This window comes from Emys orbicularis, chromosome 4 (genome assembly GCF_028017835.1).
Source record: "Emys orbicularis isolate rEmyOrb1 chromosome 4, rEmyOrb1.hap1, whole genome shotgun sequence".
Taxonomy (NCBI): domain Eukaryota; kingdom Metazoa; phylum Chordata; order Testudines; family Emydidae; genus Emys; species Emys orbicularis.
This window is the reverse complement of record NC_088686.1, coordinates 154,150,262-154,170,836: the sequence shown is the minus strand read 5'-3', so window position 1 is coordinate 154,170,836 and position 20,575 is coordinate 154,150,262. Positions and strand designations below refer to the sequence as shown.

Below are 20,575 nucleotides of genomic sequence, written 5' to 3'. Positions count from 1 at the left end.
ACAACACAGGAATGCAGGGGCAAGATTAGAAAGGCAAAGGCACAAAATGAGCTCAAACTAGCTACAGGAATAAAGGGAAACAAGAAGACTTTTTATCAATACATTAGAAGCAAGAGGAAGACCAAAGACAGGGTAGGCCCACTGCTCAGTGAGGAGGGAGAAACAGTAACAGGAAACTTGGAAATGGCAGAGATGCTTAATGACTTCTTTGTTTCGGTCTTCACCGAGAAGTCTGAAGGAATGCCTAACATAGTGAATGCTAATGGGAAGGGGGTAGGTTTAGCAGATAAAATAAAAAAAGAACAAGTTAAAAATCACTTAGAAAAGTTAGATGCCTGCAAGTCACCAGGGCCTGATGAAATGCATCCTAGAATACTCAAGGAGCTAATAGAGGAGGTATCTGAGCCTCTAGCTATTATCTTTGGAAAATCATGGGAGACGGGAGAGATTCCAGAAGACTGGAAAAGGGCAAATATAGTGCCCATCTATAAAAAGGGAAATAAAAACAACCCAGGAAACTACAGACCAGTTAGTTTAACTTCTGTGCCAGGGAAGATAATGGAGCAAGTAATTAAGGAAATCATCTGCAAACACTTGGAAGGTGGTAAGGTGATAGGGAACAGCCAGCATGGATTTGTAAAGAACAAATCATGTCAAACCAATCTGATAGCTTTCTTTGATAGGATAACGAGTCTTGTGGATAAGGGAGAAGCTGTGGATGTGGTATACCTAGACTTTAGTAAGGCATTTGATACGGTCTCGCATGATATTCTTATCGATAAACTAGGCAAATACAATTTAGATGGGGCTACTATAAGGTGGGTGCATAACTGGCTGGATAACCGTACTCAGAGAGTTGTTATTAATGGTTCCCAATCCTGCTGGAAAGGCATAACGAGTGGGGTTCCGCAGGGGTCTGTTTTGGGACCGGCTCTGTTCAATATCTTCATTAACGACTTAGATATTGGCATAGAAAGTACGCTTATTAAGTTTGCGGATGATACCAAACTGGGAGGGATTGCAACTGCTTTGGAGGACAGGGTCATAATTCAAAATGATCTGGACAAATTGGAGAAATGGTCTGAGTTAAACAGGATGAAGTTTAACAAAGACAAATGCAAAGTGCTCCACTTAGGAAGAAAAAATCAGTTTCACACATACAGAATGGGAAGAGACTGTCTAGGAAGGAGTACGGCAGAAAGGGATCTAGGGGTTATAGTGGACCACAAGCTAAATATGAGTCAACAGTGTGATGCTGTTGCAAAAAAAGCAAACATGATTCTGGGATGTATTAACAGGTGTGTTGTGAGCAAGACACGAGAAGTCATTCTTCCGCTCTACTCTGCTCTGGTTAGGCCTCAGCTGGAGTATTGTGTCCAGTTCTGGGCACCGCATTTCAAGAAAGATGTGGAGAAATTGGAAAGGGTCCAGAGAAGAGCAACAAGAATGATTAAAGGTCTTGAGAACATGACCTATGAAGGAAGGCTGAAAGAATTGGGTTTGTTTAGTTTGGAAAAGAGAAGACTGAGAGGGGACATGATAGCAGTTTTCAGGTATCTAAAAGGGTGTCATAAGGAGGAGGGAGAAAACTTGTTCACCTTAGCCTCTAAGGATAGAACAAGAAGCAATGGGCTTAAACTGCAGCAAGGGAGGTCTAGGTTGGACATTAGGAAAAAGTTCCTAACTGTCAGGGTGGTTAAACACTGGAATAAATTGCCTAGGGAGGTTGTGGAATCTCCATCTCTGGAGATATTTAAGAGTAGGTTAGATAAATGTCTATCAGGGATGGTCTAGACCGTATTTGGTCCTGCCATGCGGGCAGGGGACTGGACTCGATGACCTCTCGAGGTCCCTTCCAGTCCTAGAATCTATGAATCTATAAAACATGATGATCATCTTGTGCCCGGCGGGGTTCTGTGGCATGACCCTCAAGGCCGGGGCCACTGTAGCTGCTGTCTACATGATCCTAGTGACCAACATCTACCTGATCTTTGAGGTTGGCCACTTGGAACGAGCAATGACGGACATGGCACAGATCAAGCCCTTCAACTTAACCGAAGTGGGGAAGATGCTACCGTATTGCTACTATACAGCCATCACGCTGGCTGTCAGGACCTACTTGGTGTGTGTCTTCCTCATCTACTCAGTCCAGAAGCGGCTCTACATAGGCATGTTCGCCTATGTCGCATGGATCACCTTCTATGACCTCGCTAACTGCCTCATCGTGGCCCTGGCTTACCGGGTCTCGAAAGAAGCCTGGTTTTCCCTCAGCCCCCTGGAGTGGTTTGGGCTGGCCATCAGGATCCCCATGGATTGTTTCTGGCTCTCCTTCGCTGTCACATATGCCCTGATGGTTATTGAAAGCAAAGGGCAAGGAAGGCTGTCGCTCAGGATGAGGCGGAGCTCTAGGAACGTGTCAGAACCACCCAGGTTTAGGTTGGGCTCCACTGCTAGGAAAGGCGTGTGAGGGGAGGTATTGGAGCAGTACGTTGGGCCCCATTTTCACGTGTTTCCTACTGATGGAGATGAGAGACCATTACCTGTGTAATCTCCTTCCTCTGTTGTGTAATTCAGTGTTTCTCTTGCTGTTGCTGCATTTTCCAGGCTCTGAGTTCAAGTCCTGAATAAATACCCCAAAAGCCCATGATTTATATTTGTGTTTTAGGTTTTCCCCCTGGCTTTTATTTTGCATCAGGAAGCCACAGGACATGGGAGTCAGCAGAACTGGGTCTATCCAGTTCTGCTACCGAGTCACCAAATGACCTTGAGCAAGTCATGTCATCTCCCCCTACCTCAGTTTTCTCATCCGTAAAATGGAGAGAAAGATATTGTTGTATAGTATATATGTAAGGCACTTGAAGCTCGAGGGATGAAAAGCCTGACATAAGGCCAGATTTTGAAAGATATTTAGGCATTGCGGTGCTCAGCGTTGAAACACCTAACTGATTTAGGAGCCTAGCTCTCATTTTCAAAAGGGATTTAGGTGCTTGGGACAGCTGTAAGTTATGATCAGGGTATCGTAAGAGCACTGTAGCAGATGCTGCTGAGAGGATGCATTCAAGTAGACCATGCTGCATATCTTTGGCATCCAGCCTAACTAAATCATTGCATGGTTGCCATGTAAGAGTAAACAAATACAGCATCACGCTACTGATGTAACTACAGCAGCTCCTCTATATAGGACGTAGGCTGCCACAAAGCTATTTACATCACTTCCCAGGAAGCACTCGCTTTTGAGCAGCACCTCCTGTGGGACAGTGTAGGAACTGGAGCTTAGCAGCGCAATTGCACATCGTGGGCAATAGCCAGGCAGAGTGAGGTTAGCAAACACAGGTGCAAGCCCAGACTGCGGGTGCCCCTTGCTTTGCGGAATAACCTATCTCATAAAGCACAGGAACCTCCGGTGCTGCCGAAGTGGAGAATAGTGCCAATAGGTTTTGTTGCATCTCTGTTGCCCATCAGGGCTCTTGACACTGTGTTGGGGACGTTCCCCACCTAGATGCCAAGATTTTGGGACAACTGAAGAAGAGACCGGCTTCCAGAAAATCCAGTCCAGTGCATGCTGGGGCAGGACTTTGGAATTTTTACCTGGTGCTGGCAGAGGCTCCAGCTAGCCACCTAAGCTCAAGCCCATTCTACCCCCGGGGTCTAAGATCGTGTGGCTAACGCTGGCCTCCACCGGTACCAAGACATCCACACTGCTATTTTCTAGGGTGCTCCCAGCTGCAGTGTAAACATACCCATTTAGGTGCCATTGACTTCCCAGGGCTTCAGCACATGTTTAAATGTTTTTCTGAACCAGGATCTTAGATGGCTTTAACTCCCAACCTCAGTGAGAGTTATGCCTACCTGACAAATGGCCGTATTAGGCTGTGTGCTCTCCTTGGTACTTTGTGCCATTTGGATGTCATGTCTCCCTGACAGCATTTCCCTCCTACTGAGCTGGCCTGGCCGGGAAATAGACATAAGCTGCAGCAGGAAGCATAGTGACTATCACTGCATCGGTCCCTGCGGGGCTTGACACTCTGATCTTACTTGGCCTTTCTGTGGTGAGGTTTCTAAGAAGTGGAGTAGCAGTTGAGCAGTGTTTATGGGAACGAGGGAGAGCCTGCACTCAGTGGGGAGCAGTTTGCTGTGATACTGTAACTGCGCCCGGCTAAATTTCACTCGCTGCGAGAGACTCATTTGCTGCTATAAATGTGTGAGATGGACTTTCTCGAAATAAGGAGCTATAAAGTTTGTTTTGGTCCAGCACAAGAGCCTGCGGTTGAACGAAAACCACAGAGCGGAGTAGCCCCCAGCCTTTGAAGACGTGGAGCTGAGCTTTCTTGTTCAGCCCACCTACAAAGGAAAATTAACTCACTAATGCCTTTCCTCAAAGGGACCTGCAAGGGCTGTACAGAGGGGCTCTTTACGGATGGGGAATCTGAGGCATAGAGCAGCAAATGACTTGGGCCAGGGCACACAGCAAGGAAGTTGTGGCGCAGGAATAGAACTCCTATATCCTGCTGCTCATGCTAGTACTCCAGACCCATACCTAGAAGTCTCTAGGCAACTCCAGCACCTTGCTGGAGATTAGCAGCAGCAAATAGGTAGTGCACCGAGAGGGTAAAATATTTCCCCGGGAGGCTACAACCAACAGGGTTTTAAAAAGAAATGCACTGTGCAAACAATGCTTGCAGTCACTGCTCTATCTCTTAACATTACACAGCCCCACACTTGAACCAACAGCCTAGGTTTTAGACAACGCCATGAATATTACAGCCAAGTGGAGCACGCTGTTCCATTCAACCCGCAGGCAGACACCCTGAAACGTAACAGTTAAAGAATAGATCCTCCACCAGGGTAAAGCAGAGTTTGCCTCTCAGTATGAACAGTAACTTGTGCAGCACTGAATCTAACAGCAGTCGCGTGCAACATGTGGGCGCTTTAGTTTAATGAGGGGAAGCCCACGGAAGGTCCCGCCCCAGAAATGCTGCTCCCGACAGAGGCGGTGGAAGGTCCCACCCCCGAAATACCGCCGACGACCAGAGTGGCAGAAGATCCAGCCTCCGCAGTCACCGCCCCCCAAAGGTTAGCGCCCTAGGCAACCGCCTAGGTTGCCTAATGGGTTGCGCCGGCCCTGGGTTTGGGGCATGTAATTCAGACCCTGGGTCTGTGTTGGAGCAGATGGGAGTGTCTGGCTCAGCAAAACAGGGTGTTGGAGTCCTGAGCTGGCAGGGAAAGCAGAGGGATAGAAGTAGTCTTGGCACATCGGGTGGCAGCTCCCAAGGGGGTTTCTGTGATCCAACCCATCCCAGTGGCATAGTTGAGCAGGATCTGTGCACATCTGATTGCTTTGAGATACTGATAGTGATTTTAAGTGAGTTTTAAGTGTGGTGGCTGGAGAACAGACAAAGTGGTTACTGGTTTGTTATATTCTGTTTGCTTATTTCGGGTAAGGGAAGTAGGGACAGAAAAGGAAGCAAAATAAGTAAGAAGGAAGATTAGAAGAAACTAAAACTGCACAGGGTGCAAATTGCCCAGAAAGGCTGAACACTGGGCACTGTGAAAGTCTCTGTTAACTAAGAAGTCCCTGAGCTGAGTGCATCCCAGTTTCAGTGAACTGCAGATGGGTGTGGCCCAACCTCTGTGTCTGTGCTGAAGCTGACTGGAGTGTCTAACTTAGCAAGGCAGGAGTGGAGGGGTGCCTGTTCTGGCAGGAGGGGTTCTCTATGGTATCCCAGCTCATCGAGTGACGGTCTCAAGGGAAGACAAATGGAAATTGATGTGCAATTTGCCTAGGAAAAGGCTGCCCACCAGCAAACCCTGGACTTAAAAGACAAAGCGATTAAGACCCAGAAACATGAACTGGCTGTAATGGAGTGGAAGAGGTGCCCAGAGACATGTATCCTGGAGCTGGAAGTTGGGGTCCTGGTGACTGCTGCGGTGGGAACAAACCCCAAGGACTCTAGCTGGAAGCAAACCCAACCTGAGTGAAAGGGGGGGGGGATTTTGCTGGCCAGCAAAAGGTCTGTCATAGCTGGTAGCTGTGAGCCTACAGCTGGATCAGGGTCTTTCCCTTTTGGGGGACACAGGAGTGTCTGCCCCACAGGGGAGCCCAAAAACAAATTTTAGGTGTACTGCCTCCGCCACGGTCAGTGTCCAAGTCTCTGGCAATAAGTTCAGAAAGAGGGTGTGACGTTGTGCAGTCTATATGGTTTTATAAAAATATGGTAATGAGTGAATATAATGTAACTGGAATATGCTTCATGTAAAAGGTCTCTTGTAAAGTATCATTACAAAACTTATAATCTACTGAGTGTGATCATCCTATTTGTATAAATGTACCACTCTTGTATCTGGGACTAGAAATAGGAAATATAACTGAGGGCCTATTGTAATTATGCAAAGTGTGGGCCATTAATGGTGGTTTGGAATCTTAAAGGCTCCCATCAATCAGGACAATTGACTGGGGCTCTGTTTTCAAGCAAGCCTTCCTGTGAGTCAGGCTGGGAGGAATGAAGGCTTGGGGGTCTTACAGTGACATGTGATCATGTCACAAGAACTGGAATCCATCTTTAACCTGGTGCTTTTCCAGTGGGGGTGTGTGTGTGGAAACCCAGAGACAGACAAAGGATTCCTGCCTTATGCAAAAGATATATAAAAGGTGGAACAGAACAAAAGAGAGAGGAGCCATCATGAAGAATCCCCTAGCTACCACTTGAGCTGGAACAAGAGTTGTACCAAGGGAAAGAATTGTGCCCAGGCCTGGAAGGTGTCCAGTCTGAGGAAAAAACTTACTGAAGCCTCTCTGAGGGTGAAATTATCTGTATTCAGTTTGGTTAGACATAGATTTGCACATTTTATTTTATTTTGTTTGGTGACTTACTTTGTTCTGTCTGTTACTACTTGGAACCACTTAAATCCTACTTTCTGTATTTAATAAAATCACTTTTTACTTATTAATTAACTCAGTATGTATTAATACCTGGGGGAGCAAACAACTGTGCATATCTCTCTATCAGTGTTCTAGAGGGCGAACAATTTGAGTTTACCCTGCATAAGCTTTATACAAGGTAAAACGGATTTATTTGAGTTTAGACCCTATTGGGAGTTGGGCACCTGCGTGCTAAAGACAGGAACACTTCTGTTAGCTGTTTTCAGGTAAACCTGCAGCTTTGGGGCACGTAATTCAGACCCTGGGTCTGTGTTGGAGCAGACGGGAGTGTCTGACTCAGCAAGACAGGGTGCTGGAGTCCTGAGCTGGCAGGTAAAGCAGAGGGATAGAAGTAGTCTTGGCACATTGGGTGGCAGCTCCCAAGGGGGTTTCTGTGATCCAACCCGTCACAACCTCCTCTAATGAGACCTTGCTCTGAGACAGTTCCTCAGATTTGTCACCTAAAAAGAATGGCTCAGGTTTGGGAATCTCCCTCCCATCCTCAGCCGTGAAGACAGATGCAAAGAATTCATTTAGTTTCTCCTCAATGGCCTTATCGTCCCTGAGTGCTCCTTTAGCATCTCGATCGTCCAGTGGCCCCACCGGATGTTTTGCTGGCTTCCAGCTTCCAATGTACTTAAATTTTTTTTTTGCTATTCCATATTATTTTTGAGTTTTAGGGCTGTTCTTCAAATTCTGTTTTGGCCTTCCTAATTATATTTTTACACTTCATTTGCCAGATTTTATGCTCCTTTCTATTTTCCTCAATAAGATTTAACTTCCACTTTTTAAAGGATGCCTTTTTGCCTCTCCCTGTCCAAAAGAAGGAACATCCTGCAGCCCAGCCAGTGAGCCGAGCAGTGATGGTCCCTGAGGCCGTGACAGGACCAGTTTAAATCCCTGTCCAATTGTTGGTGTCACTAGGCATAGCTACCAGGTAACTCGGGGGGGTGGAAGGCCATAAGTGCCGATGAAACCCCCCTGCTCTGGGTCTAAGTGAGCTAAAGCAACTCTATCTTCTGTTGCCCCCTCGGGCCCTCTGGGCCGGCAACACAATGAAGCTCCTTAGTTTTTAATTGTGGGGCCGTTAATCATGGGGCCATTGATCAAGTTGAGTTATTTGCTAATAATGTCCCAGGATGTCTGATGGCTCATGGGGGAAGCAGGGATGGGTGTCGCCATCTGTGACTTTCTGTGACAGAATTGGGGGATAAAGGGGCTTTTCAGCAGTAGCTGGGGGGGACAGGACTGTCCCCTGTTGCCCTTATGAAGGGGGGGGTTCTTCCCCCAGAGCTGCTTCCAGAATCACCCCCACCTGCCCCAATAGAGACAGGACAAACAGACCTGAATAACCCCCACCCTCCCCTACCCCACCAGAGACTGAGGGGAGTAAAGTACTGCCTGGCCAGGGCTGTTCAGCCACCTGCCCCTGGGCCAACTGCCATAACTGCCACTGTGGAAGGACCCATTCTCACTGGTGGAACAGGGGACGGCATGTTTGACACAATTCCCAAATCTGGTGCTTTAGTAAAAATCCCCCCTTCATTAAGAGAGCAGAAAAAAATAAAAGGTTTTCAGTGACCAGGCAACAAAAATGAAACTTCAAATCGGAGCCTGTTGCCCTCTCCCTCCCCAATACTGAAGTGGTTTGTCCCATCAGCTGGGCGTTTTTATGCTTTTTTTCCCCCCCTGCCACTGGGAGAAACCATTTCCCTGTGTGGGGGCTGTTAAAATATCTGGGGAGCTTGTTTAATTTGGGATTTTTTCCTGTCAGGAATTTTAAAATAAAATCTCTCCCCTCACAACATTAGCTCCTTTTCAATCTGGAGGATAAAAATCCTGAGTCAGATGTATACTGTCCTCCCAGAGCATTCCATCATAGGATCGTGTCTTCCTGATGGAATATATGGGTCTGATGGAGAATTTATGGCCTATTCATGCCGAGCAAATTTGAAACTTCCCAGATCCACAGATAATTGGCATAGATGGCATTTCTCTGTGGGGGCCTGACACTTTCCCCCCAAAGTTTGTGCCTATGAGCAGCTCAGAGATGGGATTTGTTCCTTAGTGGCCCCTTCCCTCCCTGCCATGAAGCTTTTACTGCCCCAGTGAATTCCCTGTATTTGGGATATTTCCAACCCCTTGCTTTGGTTCCCCTCTAAATGCTCCTGCAGCATCCCCCACAGGATCCTTTTTCATAGAGCACCCAGCACTGCTCTCATGGGGGAGGGCACTTGCTGTGCTTGAGGCAGATGCTGTCCTGCCTGTTGGGACTGTTTCTGGCCTGGGTGAGTGACTTCTGAATAAAAAAATTTCTGAGATGCAAAAAGTGGTTCAGCAGGCTCCAGCCCAGAAGAATCCTATGCAGAAACTAGGATAAAATATGAAACTCCCAGATTAAATTACTGAGGAGTAAATGTATTGGTGAGTAAATGTGTGGCAAGGAGTAAGATGATGGAGATGGGCTGGATGCCTCAGCTGGATGGGATACAGAGCCTTTCACTTCTGGGGCATCAGTTCAACTTCAACCCCGGCCTAGTCAGCAGCACCCAATTTAATTTGATTGTGTGTGAGGCTATGAATGACTTGGTGGGGGTCCATCCATTTGCTAGTGGGCAGGTATCCCTGTCCCCTCCCAAACCCATCAGCACTAATAGCCCATTGCTGGGTTCAGTAGAGAATCCAGGGGGCTGAATGGGCCGCGGAGACTGAACTCTCCCCTCACTCCTCGGGGCCGCGTGATGAGCCCATCACAGCTGGGGGAGCCCACAAAAGAGCCCATGGCCAAGGGAGAGTTTAGACACCAGCAGGGAGTGAGTCGCTAACAGCCAAGGGGAGATAACCAGACTTGCCCCTATAAAGACAAGACTGCCCCAGCCACAGGCCAAAGGGAAAGGGCTAAACTGGGGCATGTTTGAGCCCAGCCCTTTGGTGCCAATCTCCAGTGTAGCCCCCTCCCCGGTGTGGCAGCACGAGCGCTCCAGCTAGGGTGACCAGATAGCAAATGTGAAAAAATCGGGACGGGGGTGGAGGGTAATAGGAACCTATATAAGAAAAAGACCCAAATATCAGGACTGTCCCTATAAAATCGGGACATCTGGTCACCCTAGCTCCAGTCCCTGGGGTCTGCCCCTTGCTGTGCTACTCAGACCCCAGCCCCAAACAGTCTCTCCCTCCCCTAGTGTGTGTGGGGAGGAATTTATGCCCCAGAGCTGCCCAGCCCTGACCCAGAGGGAGCCACTGCAGAGGGCAGACACAGAGCTGTGTCTACTGCCCCTCCTCCTGCCTGCCTGAGGGGAAGAGAAACAACCAACTGCAGTTCTGGGCTTGGAAAAACCATTCTCAAGCGGGGGGGGGGGGGGGGAAGGGAAATTATCCTCAGACTCAAGATTTTTATCCCCCAGATTGAAAAGGAGCTAATACTGTGAGGGGAGGGGTTGTATTTTAAAATTCCTGACAGGAAAAAATCCCAAATTAAACAAGCTCCCCAGATATTTTAACAACCCCCACACAGGGAAATGGTTTCTCCCAGTGGCGGGGGGGGGGGGGGGGAAAGGCCCCAAAACACCCAGCTGATGGGACAAACCACTTCAGTATTGGGGAGGGAGGGGGCAACAAAGGCTCAGATTTGAAGTTTCATTTTTGTTGCCTGGTCACTGAAAACCTTTTATTTTTTTCTGCTCTCTTAATGAAGGGGGGATTTTTACTAAAGCACCAGATTTGGGAATTGTGTCAAACATGCCGTCCCCTGTTCCACCAGTGAGAATGGGTCCTTCCACAGTGGCAGTTATGGCAGTTGGCCCAGGGGGAGGTGGCTGAGCAGCCCTGGCCAGGGGGCTCTTTACTCCCCTCAGTCTCTGGTGGGGCGGGGGAGGGTGGGGGTTATTCAGGTCTGTCTGTCCTGTCTCTATTGGGGCAGGTGGGGGTGATTCTGGAAGCAGCTCTGGGGGGAGAACCCCCCCCCCTTCATAAGGGCAACAGGGGGCAGTTCCCCCCCCCCCCCCCCCCGCTACTGCTGAAAGGCCCCTTTATCCCCCAATTCTGTCACAGATGGCGACACCCATCCCTGCTCCCCGACGAGCTATCAGACACCCAGGGACATTATTAGCAAATAACTCAACTTGATCAATGGCCCCAGGATTAACAGCCCCACAATTAAAAACCAAGGAGCTTCATTGAACAGGGATTAAAACTGGTCCAGCCGTGGACTCAGAGTCCATTGCTGCTCAACTCACTGGCTGGGCTGCAGGACGTTCCTTCTCTTGGACAGGGAGAGGCAAAAAGGCATCCTTTAAAAAGTGGAAGTTAAATCCTATTGAGGAAAATAGAAAGGAGCATAAAGTCTGGCAAATGAAGTGTAAAAATATAATTAGGAAGGCCAAAACAGAATTTGAAGAACAGCTAGCCAGACTCAAAAAGTAATAGCAAAACTTTTTTAAAGTATATCGGAAGCAGGAAGCCAGCTAAACATCCGGTGGGGCCACTGGACGATCGAGATGCTAAAGGAGCACCCAGGGACGATAAGGCCATTGAGGAGAAACTAAATGAATTCTTTGCATCTGTCTTCACGGCTGAGGATGGGAGGGAGATTCCCAAACCTGAGCCATTCTTTTTAGGTGACAAATCTGAGGAACTGTCTCAGAGCAAGGTCTCATTAGAGGGGGTTGTGACGGGTTGGATCACAGAAACCCCCTTGGGAGCTGCCACCCAATGTGCCAAGACTACTTCTATCCCTCTGCTTTACCTGCCAGCTCAGGACTCCAGCACCCTGTCTTGCTGAGTCATACACTCCCGTCTGCTCCAACACAGACCCAGGGTCTGAATTACGTGCCCCAAAGCTGCAGGTTTACCTGAAAACAGCTAACAGAAGTGTTCCTGTCTTTAGCACGCAGGTGCCCAACTCCCAATAGGGTCTAAACTCAAATAAATCCGTTTTACCTTGTATAAAGCTTATGCAGGGTAAACTCAAATTGTTCGCCCTCGAGAACACTGATAGAGAGATATGCACAGTTGTTTGCTCCCCCAGGTATTAATACATACTGAGTTAATTAATAAGTAAAAAGTGATTTTATTAAATACAGAAAGTAGGATTTAAGTGGTTCCAAGTAGTAACAGACAGAACAAAGTAAGTCACCAAACAAAATAAAATAAAATGTGCAAATCTATGTCTAATCAAACTGAATACAGATAATTTCACCCTCAGAGATGCTTCAGTAAGTTTTTTCCTCAGACTGGACACCTTCCAGGCCTGGGCACAATTGTTTCCCCTGGTACAGCTCTTGTTCCAGCTCAGGTGGTAGCTAGGGGATTCTTCATGATGGCTCTTTCTCTCTGGTAGTCCCATCTCCAAAAGATATATTGGAATTGGAAGAAGTACAGAAAAGGTCAACATAACGTTTAGGGGTATGAAACAGCTTTCATAGGAGGAGAAATTAATAAGACTGGGACTTTTCACCCTAGAAAAGGGATGACTAAGGGGGGGGGGGGATATGATAGAAGTCTATAAAATCATGACTGGTGTGGAGAAAGTAAATAAGAATGTGTTATTTACTCCTTCTTATAACACAAGAACTAGGGATCACCAAATTAAATTCATACGCAGCAGGTTTCAAACAAACAAAGTCAGTATTTCTTCACACAGCGCACAGTCGACTTGTGAAACTCTTTGCCAGAGGGTGTTGTGAAAGCCGAGACTATAACAGGGTTCAAAAAATAACTTTATAAATTCATGAAGGACAGGTCCATCAAAGACTGTTGGCCAGGATGGGCAGGGATGGTGGCTGTAACCTGTTTGCCAGAAGCTGGGAAAGGGCTACAGGAAATGATCACTTGATGATTATCTGTCTGTTCATTCCCTCTGAAGCACCTGGCATTAGCCACTGTTGGAAGACAAGATACTGGGGGAGATGAACCTCTGGTCTGACCCAGTTTGGCCATTCTTATGACCCTTGTTGGCCCCAGGCTCGTTGGCTCCAGCTGCCTCCATCCCATAGCCAGTTGCTGTGTCCCTGGCTCTGCCTTGGCTTTTCGTTTCTTTCCCCCACATGATTTGTTGTTGGCCAGTGCAGCTTCCCTATGGGGACTGTTGGCTGCAGCACATCAGGATCTTTGCTCTGGCCCTGTGTGGAGAGTATGACACATTGGCCCTTTGCTCTCAGAGCTTCAGAGTCTCATTTCCCCAAGGCAGCACAACTAGCAATCTCAGCATTTCCCTCTCACTATGCACATATCCCAAACCCATCAACACTTTCATAAGAACCTGGTTACAGCATGGGTCAATGTTCCAGTGCAGAGAAGAGCCATGTCCTTGTGACCTTGGCTGGGCCGAGATTGTAACCCTGTTACATGGATACAGTTAGGACTAGGCTACAGTGCAGCGTTTAGCAGTTACCAGGACAAAGCCAAGATGTAATGGGTCCTCGTGACTAAGATCTGATCTACACCTAAAAAATTTGATTGACCTAGATACATCACTAAAGGCCGTGAAAAAATCTGTGCCTTGTGTGACGTAGTTAGATTAATCTAACCTCCAGTGTTAGATCAATTCTTCCATCGCATTAGCTACTGCCACTCGGAGAGGTGGATAAATATTGATGGAAAAACCCATTCTGTCGATGTAGGAAGTGTCTACTATGTTACTGTGCCATTGTAGTGTAGATATGGCCTGGGAGCTGCAGGGTAGCAGAGTCCCAAGTGAGGATAGAAATGGGGCAGATGCAATGTAAAGCTGTGGGGAGCTCCAGGCTGGGAGCTGGGGAAGAAGCTTTAGAAGAGACAAGGGAGCTCCTACCACAGTTAAAGCAGCATTTGCATTTTCACTGCTCTGGCTGCTCCCTCCCAGCAGCCGAAGCACAAACACCTGCAAAGGGAGTGTCTGGAATAGAATGAACCCCTGATTTGGGGCCTTGTTTACAGGGAATTCAGGGTTCCAAGGCAGGTTCCCAGCAGCCAGGCAAAAGGAAAACACATGATACTGCTACCCCTAAAGCCCAAACAAGCAGAAAGGAGCCTGCAGGGCCAAGTGCAAGACACAGAGGAGTTCAGGGCCTGGAAGTCTATATTTACAGCCCAGGGATGTTCCTTTAGATCTAGTTGCTCAGCACCTGCGGGTGAGATGGAGAGAGCTGTGGGGCGTTGAACCCTTCTGCCCTGCTGGGTCCCCAAACCCATGGGGTGCTCAATTAGAAATGGACTTCAATTCTCTGTTGATCTCAGGCACTTCTCCTCCCATCTTGAGTCATCACCTCTGTATCAAGCCACCTATTGGCTGCAAATACATCCCTGTCCTTGAGCCCCTGTTTACTTTTCACTACTTAACAGTGTTTCCACCCAGGGAGCCAAAAGCCTTTTACAAATAGAGGGTGTGGGCATGGGGAGAAAACATATCTGTAGCCTCAAAAACAGACCTCAGGATCTCCCAACTGACAGTCCTGCTCCAACTCTAGATGTCACACTTCTCCGGGAGCTGGGAACAGAACCCAGGAGTCCTGATTCCCAGCTTACCCTCGCCCCAACCTCTTAGTATGCAAGACCATATCTGCTTTTCACTATGATCACCCATCACAATCCCTCCTCGCAGAATTCAGTCACCCCAAGAAAATGCTCCCTAAACTTCTCCCCAACCCTTTCCCATTCTATATCTGTGAGACCAGGGCAGAGGCCCAGATACCTGACACATGCTAGGCCACAAGACCCCCTGCCATGGGGCTGCTCTGGGGCAGTGGCTGCTCAGGACCTGCTGTGCAGCTGTGCCCATGGTTATGAGACGTGTGGGTCCTCTGATGTCTCGTGAGATGTGAGCTCTGGCTGAAGCGTCTCCCGCAGACGGTGCAGATATAGGGTCTCTGGCCCACATGGGTTCTCTGGTGCCGAGTGAGGTTGGAGCTGTCGCTGAAGCGTCGCCCACACTCCGTGCAGATGTAAGGTCTCTCCCCGGTGTGAGTTCTCTGGTGCGTCATGAGGACCGAGCTCTGGCTGAAGCTCCTACCACAGGCAGTGCAGACAAAAGGTTTCTGGCCGGCGTGCATCCTCCGGTGTTTTGTGAGAGCCGAGCTGTCGCCAAGTCTTTTCCCACACTCATCACAGGTCCAGCGTTTCTTGCTCGCGTGGACTCTTTGTGGTGTAATAAGGGCAGAGCCGACACTGATGCCCTTCCCACTCTTGGTGCGCTTATGAGCTTGTTCTGCTGGGTTGTGTTCCCCAGGGCGATGCTGCCCATTCTTTGACTTGTGTTTTGGTTGCTCTCCTGAGTGACACGTTTCGCCTTTGTCGTCACCACTGGCCTTGCCATCGGCTGGAACGAGAGAAGAAGGTGGGATTAATTCCCTGAGCAGGAGAAGGAGTTTGGGGCAGGGGAACCACAAAGGGCTCCTCACCTGCTCACCCCATCAACAGGGCTGGGGATCAAGGTTTAGGTCCCCCAAACCCTCCCCCAGGGGGGGCTGGTTCTGTCTCAGTCTCCTCAGGTGAGAAGAAGGGTCATTGAGAATGGGAGGGAGCATGAGTAACATGCACCCTGATGGGATGACGCCTGCTGGGGGGTGACACTGAGCCAGGGATGCAGGAAATGGCCCAGGAAATATCTGACCCCCCCCCCCGAACCTTCCAGAGACATTTGCCCCCCAGCAAAGCTGCCACAAGCTCACCCTCCCTCCCTACCCCTACCCCTCTCATCCTGCCTCTCCCTCAACAAACCAGATGCCCTACCAGAGAGAACACCTTCTGGGAAAGCAGCTGCCCTCTCTGAGTTTCCCCCATCCTCCCCAACGTGCACATGAGTTAATTAACTTCCCACTAGCCCTGCGAGGGGCCTGACACGTCTGATGGCACCAGGCCTCATTGTGACCCACCCCTCTCACAGGATACATCTAATCTGACCTCCTGGCCATTACATTTCACCCAGTTACCCCATTCTCAACACAATAACTTGTGTTTGACTAAAGCATCTTCCAGAAAGGGGTCCCTCTGGATTTGAAGACATCGAGAGAGGGAGACTCCATCTCTTCCATTGGGAGTTTGTTCCAATGGTTAATCATCCTCACTGTTAAGAATTTGCAAAAATAACAGGAGTACTTGTGGCACCTTAGAGACTAACAAATTTCATTACAATCTACATATCACACAGACTATGCTGAGAGACTGTGTCACACACTCTCAAAGAAACTGCGAAACCACCTGATCAGCATCCTATACAACAAACAGGGAAAGATTAAGAATGAGCTCTCAAAACTGGATACTCTCATAAAATTTGTTAGTCTCTAAGGTGCCACAAGTACTCCTGTTATTTTTGCGGATACAGACTAACACGGCTGCTACTCTGAAACCTGTTAAGAATTTGTGCCTTATTTCTAACTAGAATTTGCCAGGGTTCACCTTCCAGCCATTGGCTCTTGTTCTGCCATTCTCTGTTACATTAAAGAGCCCTTTAGAACCCAGTATTTTCTTCCCAAGAAGGTACTTGCACACTTTAATCAAGTCACCTCTCAATCTTCTTTTATACAGGGAGTCCTCGGACTTACGACACAATTCGTTCCTCAAAATTGCATTGCAAGTCGAAACCGTTTTCCCCATAGGAATCAATGGTATAAAGGGGGGATTGGTTTCTGAACCAAGGCTTGATACACTATTTTCACCACAATCATCCAGATGTTTGTACTAAATGAATTATAGATGACTAATGTTGCAACATCAATGTATTTACTGTACGCTGTATTTTGTAAACAGCATTAAAATAAACATATAAATTCACATATGCTTTGACCCAGAATATCCGCAACACAGGCTCAGAAAGCCAGGGAGATCGGCACACATGCTGAGCCTCAGCCAATCACCAGTGATTGACTGAGCCCGGGGCCAGGAGCCAATCAAAAACAAGCGGCAACCCTGCCAAGCCACAAGCTACCCTGCTGCCTTAAAGCCAATCAGAAGTGACCCCTTCCAGCTCCGCACCAGTACTGTATAACAGCAACCAGGAAGTGATTTCAAGAGAACTTTATGCAACGTAAGGGCGAAACAAGTGTTGTAGGGGCGAAACGGGTCAGTCAATTGAAAAGCGGCATAAGTGGCGTCCGACAAAAGTTGGGTATCGTAAGTCCAAGGACTCCCTCTATACGTTAAACACTGAGCTCTCACGGTCAGGCATTTTGAATAACTTTTCAGAGTGGTAGCCGTGTTAGTCTGTATCAGCAAAAAGAACGAGGAGTACTTGTGGCTTTTTGAATAACTTTTGTGGCTCTTCTCTACACTCTCTCCAATTTGTCAACATTCTTTTTCCAATGTGAACATCAGATCTGGCCGCTGTATACCAGCATCAGTCTCACCATTCCCTGCTCCTACTTGTTACTCCCATTTATACATCCACGGATCATATTAGCCCTCAGGAGGAAATGGGAGACACATAGAGCCCCTGGCATCTGGTTGGCAGAGCTTCAAGCCACCTCTGTAACGGTTAATAGTTGAACGAACCTACAGTCACTAACACTCTGCTCAGCATAAACCCCTCCCCCTCCCCCACCAGTATTCTGCAGAGCAGCCCCCTCAGCTCTGCCCATCCTCCCAGTACAGTTCAAAATGCTGACACCCTGAATGACTTCTTTCCCAGACCAAAAAGAAATAAATAAATAAAGGGAATAGGGGTCTCAGAGAGAAAAGGAAGGAAGATGCAGGAGGCACAGATCCCATGGCATGAGGGGAAGAAGAATCTAGGGGGGCACACAGAGCCCTCAGCATGGGATTGGGGGGTTCAGATGGCCCCAGACATGGGGCTGCAGACAGTCTCTAAAATAGAGGGGGATGGGAGAGCGGCATCCAGGGAGCTTGTTGAGGGGAATGGGGAGGGCTGCAAGGAGCCATTGCTCTCCCCTGAGCGAGCCAGCAACCCCATTCCTCAAACATGCTCTGCCCTGGGCCTTCCCCTTTCTGCCTCCCCATCAGTGACCCATAGCCCACCATGCCCTGTACCCAACTTATTACCTATTTCCTGGAGGGGCTGGTGCTCCTCTTTGGGGATATGAGGCAGCTTGTACAGGGATCCTGAAGCTTCATTCCATCCCCCGTCCTGGGATGCACACCCGGGATGGGGCTGTGGCTGCTCTAGTCTGGAGCCAGCAGATTCCCATAGTGCCCCAGGGGACGCCTTTTCTTCTGAGGCCACTTCCTCAACCTTTACACGCACCATGACCTGGGTATGAATCAAACATGTAATGAGAGAGCCAGGGCCTGGGGCCTGCTGTGGAGAGTGGGGTCTGAGAGGGGAGACACCAGGGAATGTCCCCCAAGGACACAGCGACAGGGGAGGGGAGCACAGATCCACCCACAAACCCATGGGTTGACAAGAAGTGCTGCAGGGGCTAATGGGGATGAGTGGCCAATAGTCCTGGCTCTGCTACTCCATGCTTAGCAGCTCCCATAGGGCTGGGCCGGCAACACAGGGGGAACAGGGACCACAGAAGTGAGCCCCATGGTCCTGGTCCATACACAGATGTAGCATAGTCTGTCTCCCACCCCCCATCCCCTCAGTGGAATAATCAGGGTTAAATGCTCTCACCTGTAGCCCTGGCCCCTCAAACTCTGGCTGCCTCAGCTGGAACCCCTCTGCCAGGGCCACCGCCTGGGCACAGGTTTCAGGGCCACGTTCCCAGACCCAGCTCTGCATTTCCTCTGGCAGTATGGTTAGTAACTGCTCCAGGATCAGCAGCTCCAGGATCTGCTCCTTGGTGCGGCTCTGCGGCTCCAGCCAGCCATGGCAGAGCTCCTGGAGGTGGCTGTAAGCCTCCTGGGGCCCCTTGGCCTCCTGGTAGTGGAACTGCCTGAAGCGCCGACGCCGCGTCTCTATGTGGGTGTCATCCCCACGGAGGGTGGCTGGCTCTTTCTGTGGCTCCTGCTTGACCCATCGTGGTGCTGCCCATCTCAGTAGCCCCCCAATGGTACCAGCCTGGATGACACAAAGGGCTTTTTCTGCCCCTTCCGCTCTCTCCCCTGGCTTGGGGCTGACTGGGTTCTGCTCTTCCATTTTCACTGGGGGCTGCATTCCCTGCTGTAGTGGTGCCTGGAGCTGGAAACCCAAAGCTGCACTTGCACCCAGCTCAGCAGCCATTGTCTGTCCTTGGAACGACTGCAATTCCAACTCAGGAACAAACCCTGTCGCTCACTTGTAGGGCCTGTAGGAACATCCGGTTCTCCAGGCAGCCTGCAGCAAAGGATCCAACATGGATTTTTCTGTGTGATGGAAGAATGAGAGCCGACCCATAACCCCAGGTCCCTGCTCTTGCTCAGAACAGACAGGCCCCTCTCTGACCACCCTGGCCCATTCCCCCACATAACCCAAGCTCCCTGGCCCCACTCAGCATGACAGGCCCCTCCCTGAACCTCTTGCAGAGTGGGGTGCATTTGGGTCCCTCCCCCAGAGCCAATCCATCAATTTTGTTTTGTGTCTCATCACAGTGATGAGCATGTGAGATCTCAGGGGGATGTTGGGCTGCTTGCCGGGGGTCCTGACAAGGTGGTAGGTCACCCGCTGAATTTATTAGTAAGTCTTATAGGGAGCACCGGGAGGACGCTCCTGAACCATTTGCCTTCCCTGACGGGTATTCCTGCAAGAGGTGACGATTTGGCCCCTTTAGGAAAACCAGGCACTGAACCTTACATTTAGCCACAGAGGTCAGGCAAAAGGCCTTGTGGTCTTGACCATTTTCACTTCCTCTTTATTCTTCTTTTGTTTAGTGTTTACACAGCCCCTAGCACAACATGGTCCTGGTCCATGACTGGGGCTCCTCATAGTGCTACTTCAATACAAATAATAATACTTACAAAAAACACATGAAAAGAACTTTATTTAGGTTCCAAAGTTGAGTACTCAGGGTTAGGAAATGCTGGGTTGTACGAACAGCCTGAACTTCATCCTCTTTGTGTGCCGGATGAGGCAGGGGGTCCTGTGGAATAAATAGCACGTGATCATGTACCATAAAGAAGATTGCACCATCACGCCCACGGCTTGGGAACAACCACCCATCATGACCACCTGGGCTCAGTCTGAGAGGAAAGTGTGCTCCCAGCTGGGTTTCGCCATGATGAAACGTGGTAATATACACAAGTCAAATAAGGCCTGGAGTTGCAGTGGTTTAACTAGTGGTAAGACTCCCAGCTCAGATACTGCCCCAGTCTTCCCCTGGAGTGCTGGCAGCAGCCCCTCTGAATCATTTGGTGCTACTTCAGACGCCATGGGACACAGAGGGGGCAGAGTGCCAACTCACTGCCCCAACTCACAGCCCCCGTGCTCTCTGGCTCTCCAGACCAGAGGTTGGTCTCACCCAGAGAGGAGCAAGGACAGAGCAGGAACTAGCATCTGGGGACTGGGCCCTGCACCCACAGTGCCACGCTCAGTCTCCGAGTTCCTCCACCTACCTAACCACAGGGATGTGCCAGGCTCTGCTCCAGGGTGAAAAGTCCCCTAGGGCCTCCGGAGAATCAGAGCCAATCCACAAGGAGCTTTTGCAATGGAGGGCACCCAGTTCTGTTGCTGTGGCAGAAACTGTCTGTCCAGGCAGATTGTAATCAGCAGCTGAATGTGCTCCTCCCCTCTGCAGCCAGCACTGGCGAGGGGAATGTGAAAGTGAAAGAGCAGAGAGAGGCCGGAGAAATGGAATGATAACAGGATGT

The 20,575-nt window shown here is 49.2% G+C and overlaps 2 protein-coding genes across 2 annotated transcripts; one reads left to right on the top strand and one right to left on the bottom strand.

Moving 5' to 3' along the window:
* Window positions 1–1,885: 1,885 nt before the first annotated feature.
* On the top strand, window positions 1,886–2,467 carry LOC135877370 (transmembrane protein 217-like). The gene has a single exon (XM_065402798.1). It carries the CDS (start codon window positions 1,886–1,888, stop codon window positions 2,465–2,467), a length of 582 nt encoding a protein of 193 aa, XP_065258870.1.
* A 12,131-nt stretch (window positions 2,468–14,598) lies between these two features.
* LOC135877352 (zinc finger protein 397-like) lies at window positions 14,599–19,013 on the bottom strand. Its single transcript, XM_065402780.1, has 3 exons — window positions 18,465–19,013; window positions 17,891–18,098; window positions 14,599–15,212 (listed from the first exon to the last, which is right to left on the bottom strand). Exons 1-3 carry the CDS (start codon window positions 19,011–19,013, stop codon window positions 14,599–14,601), a joined length of 1,371 nt encoding a protein of 456 aa, XP_065258852.1.
* Between the last annotated feature and the right edge of the window lie 1,562 nt (window positions 19,014–20,575).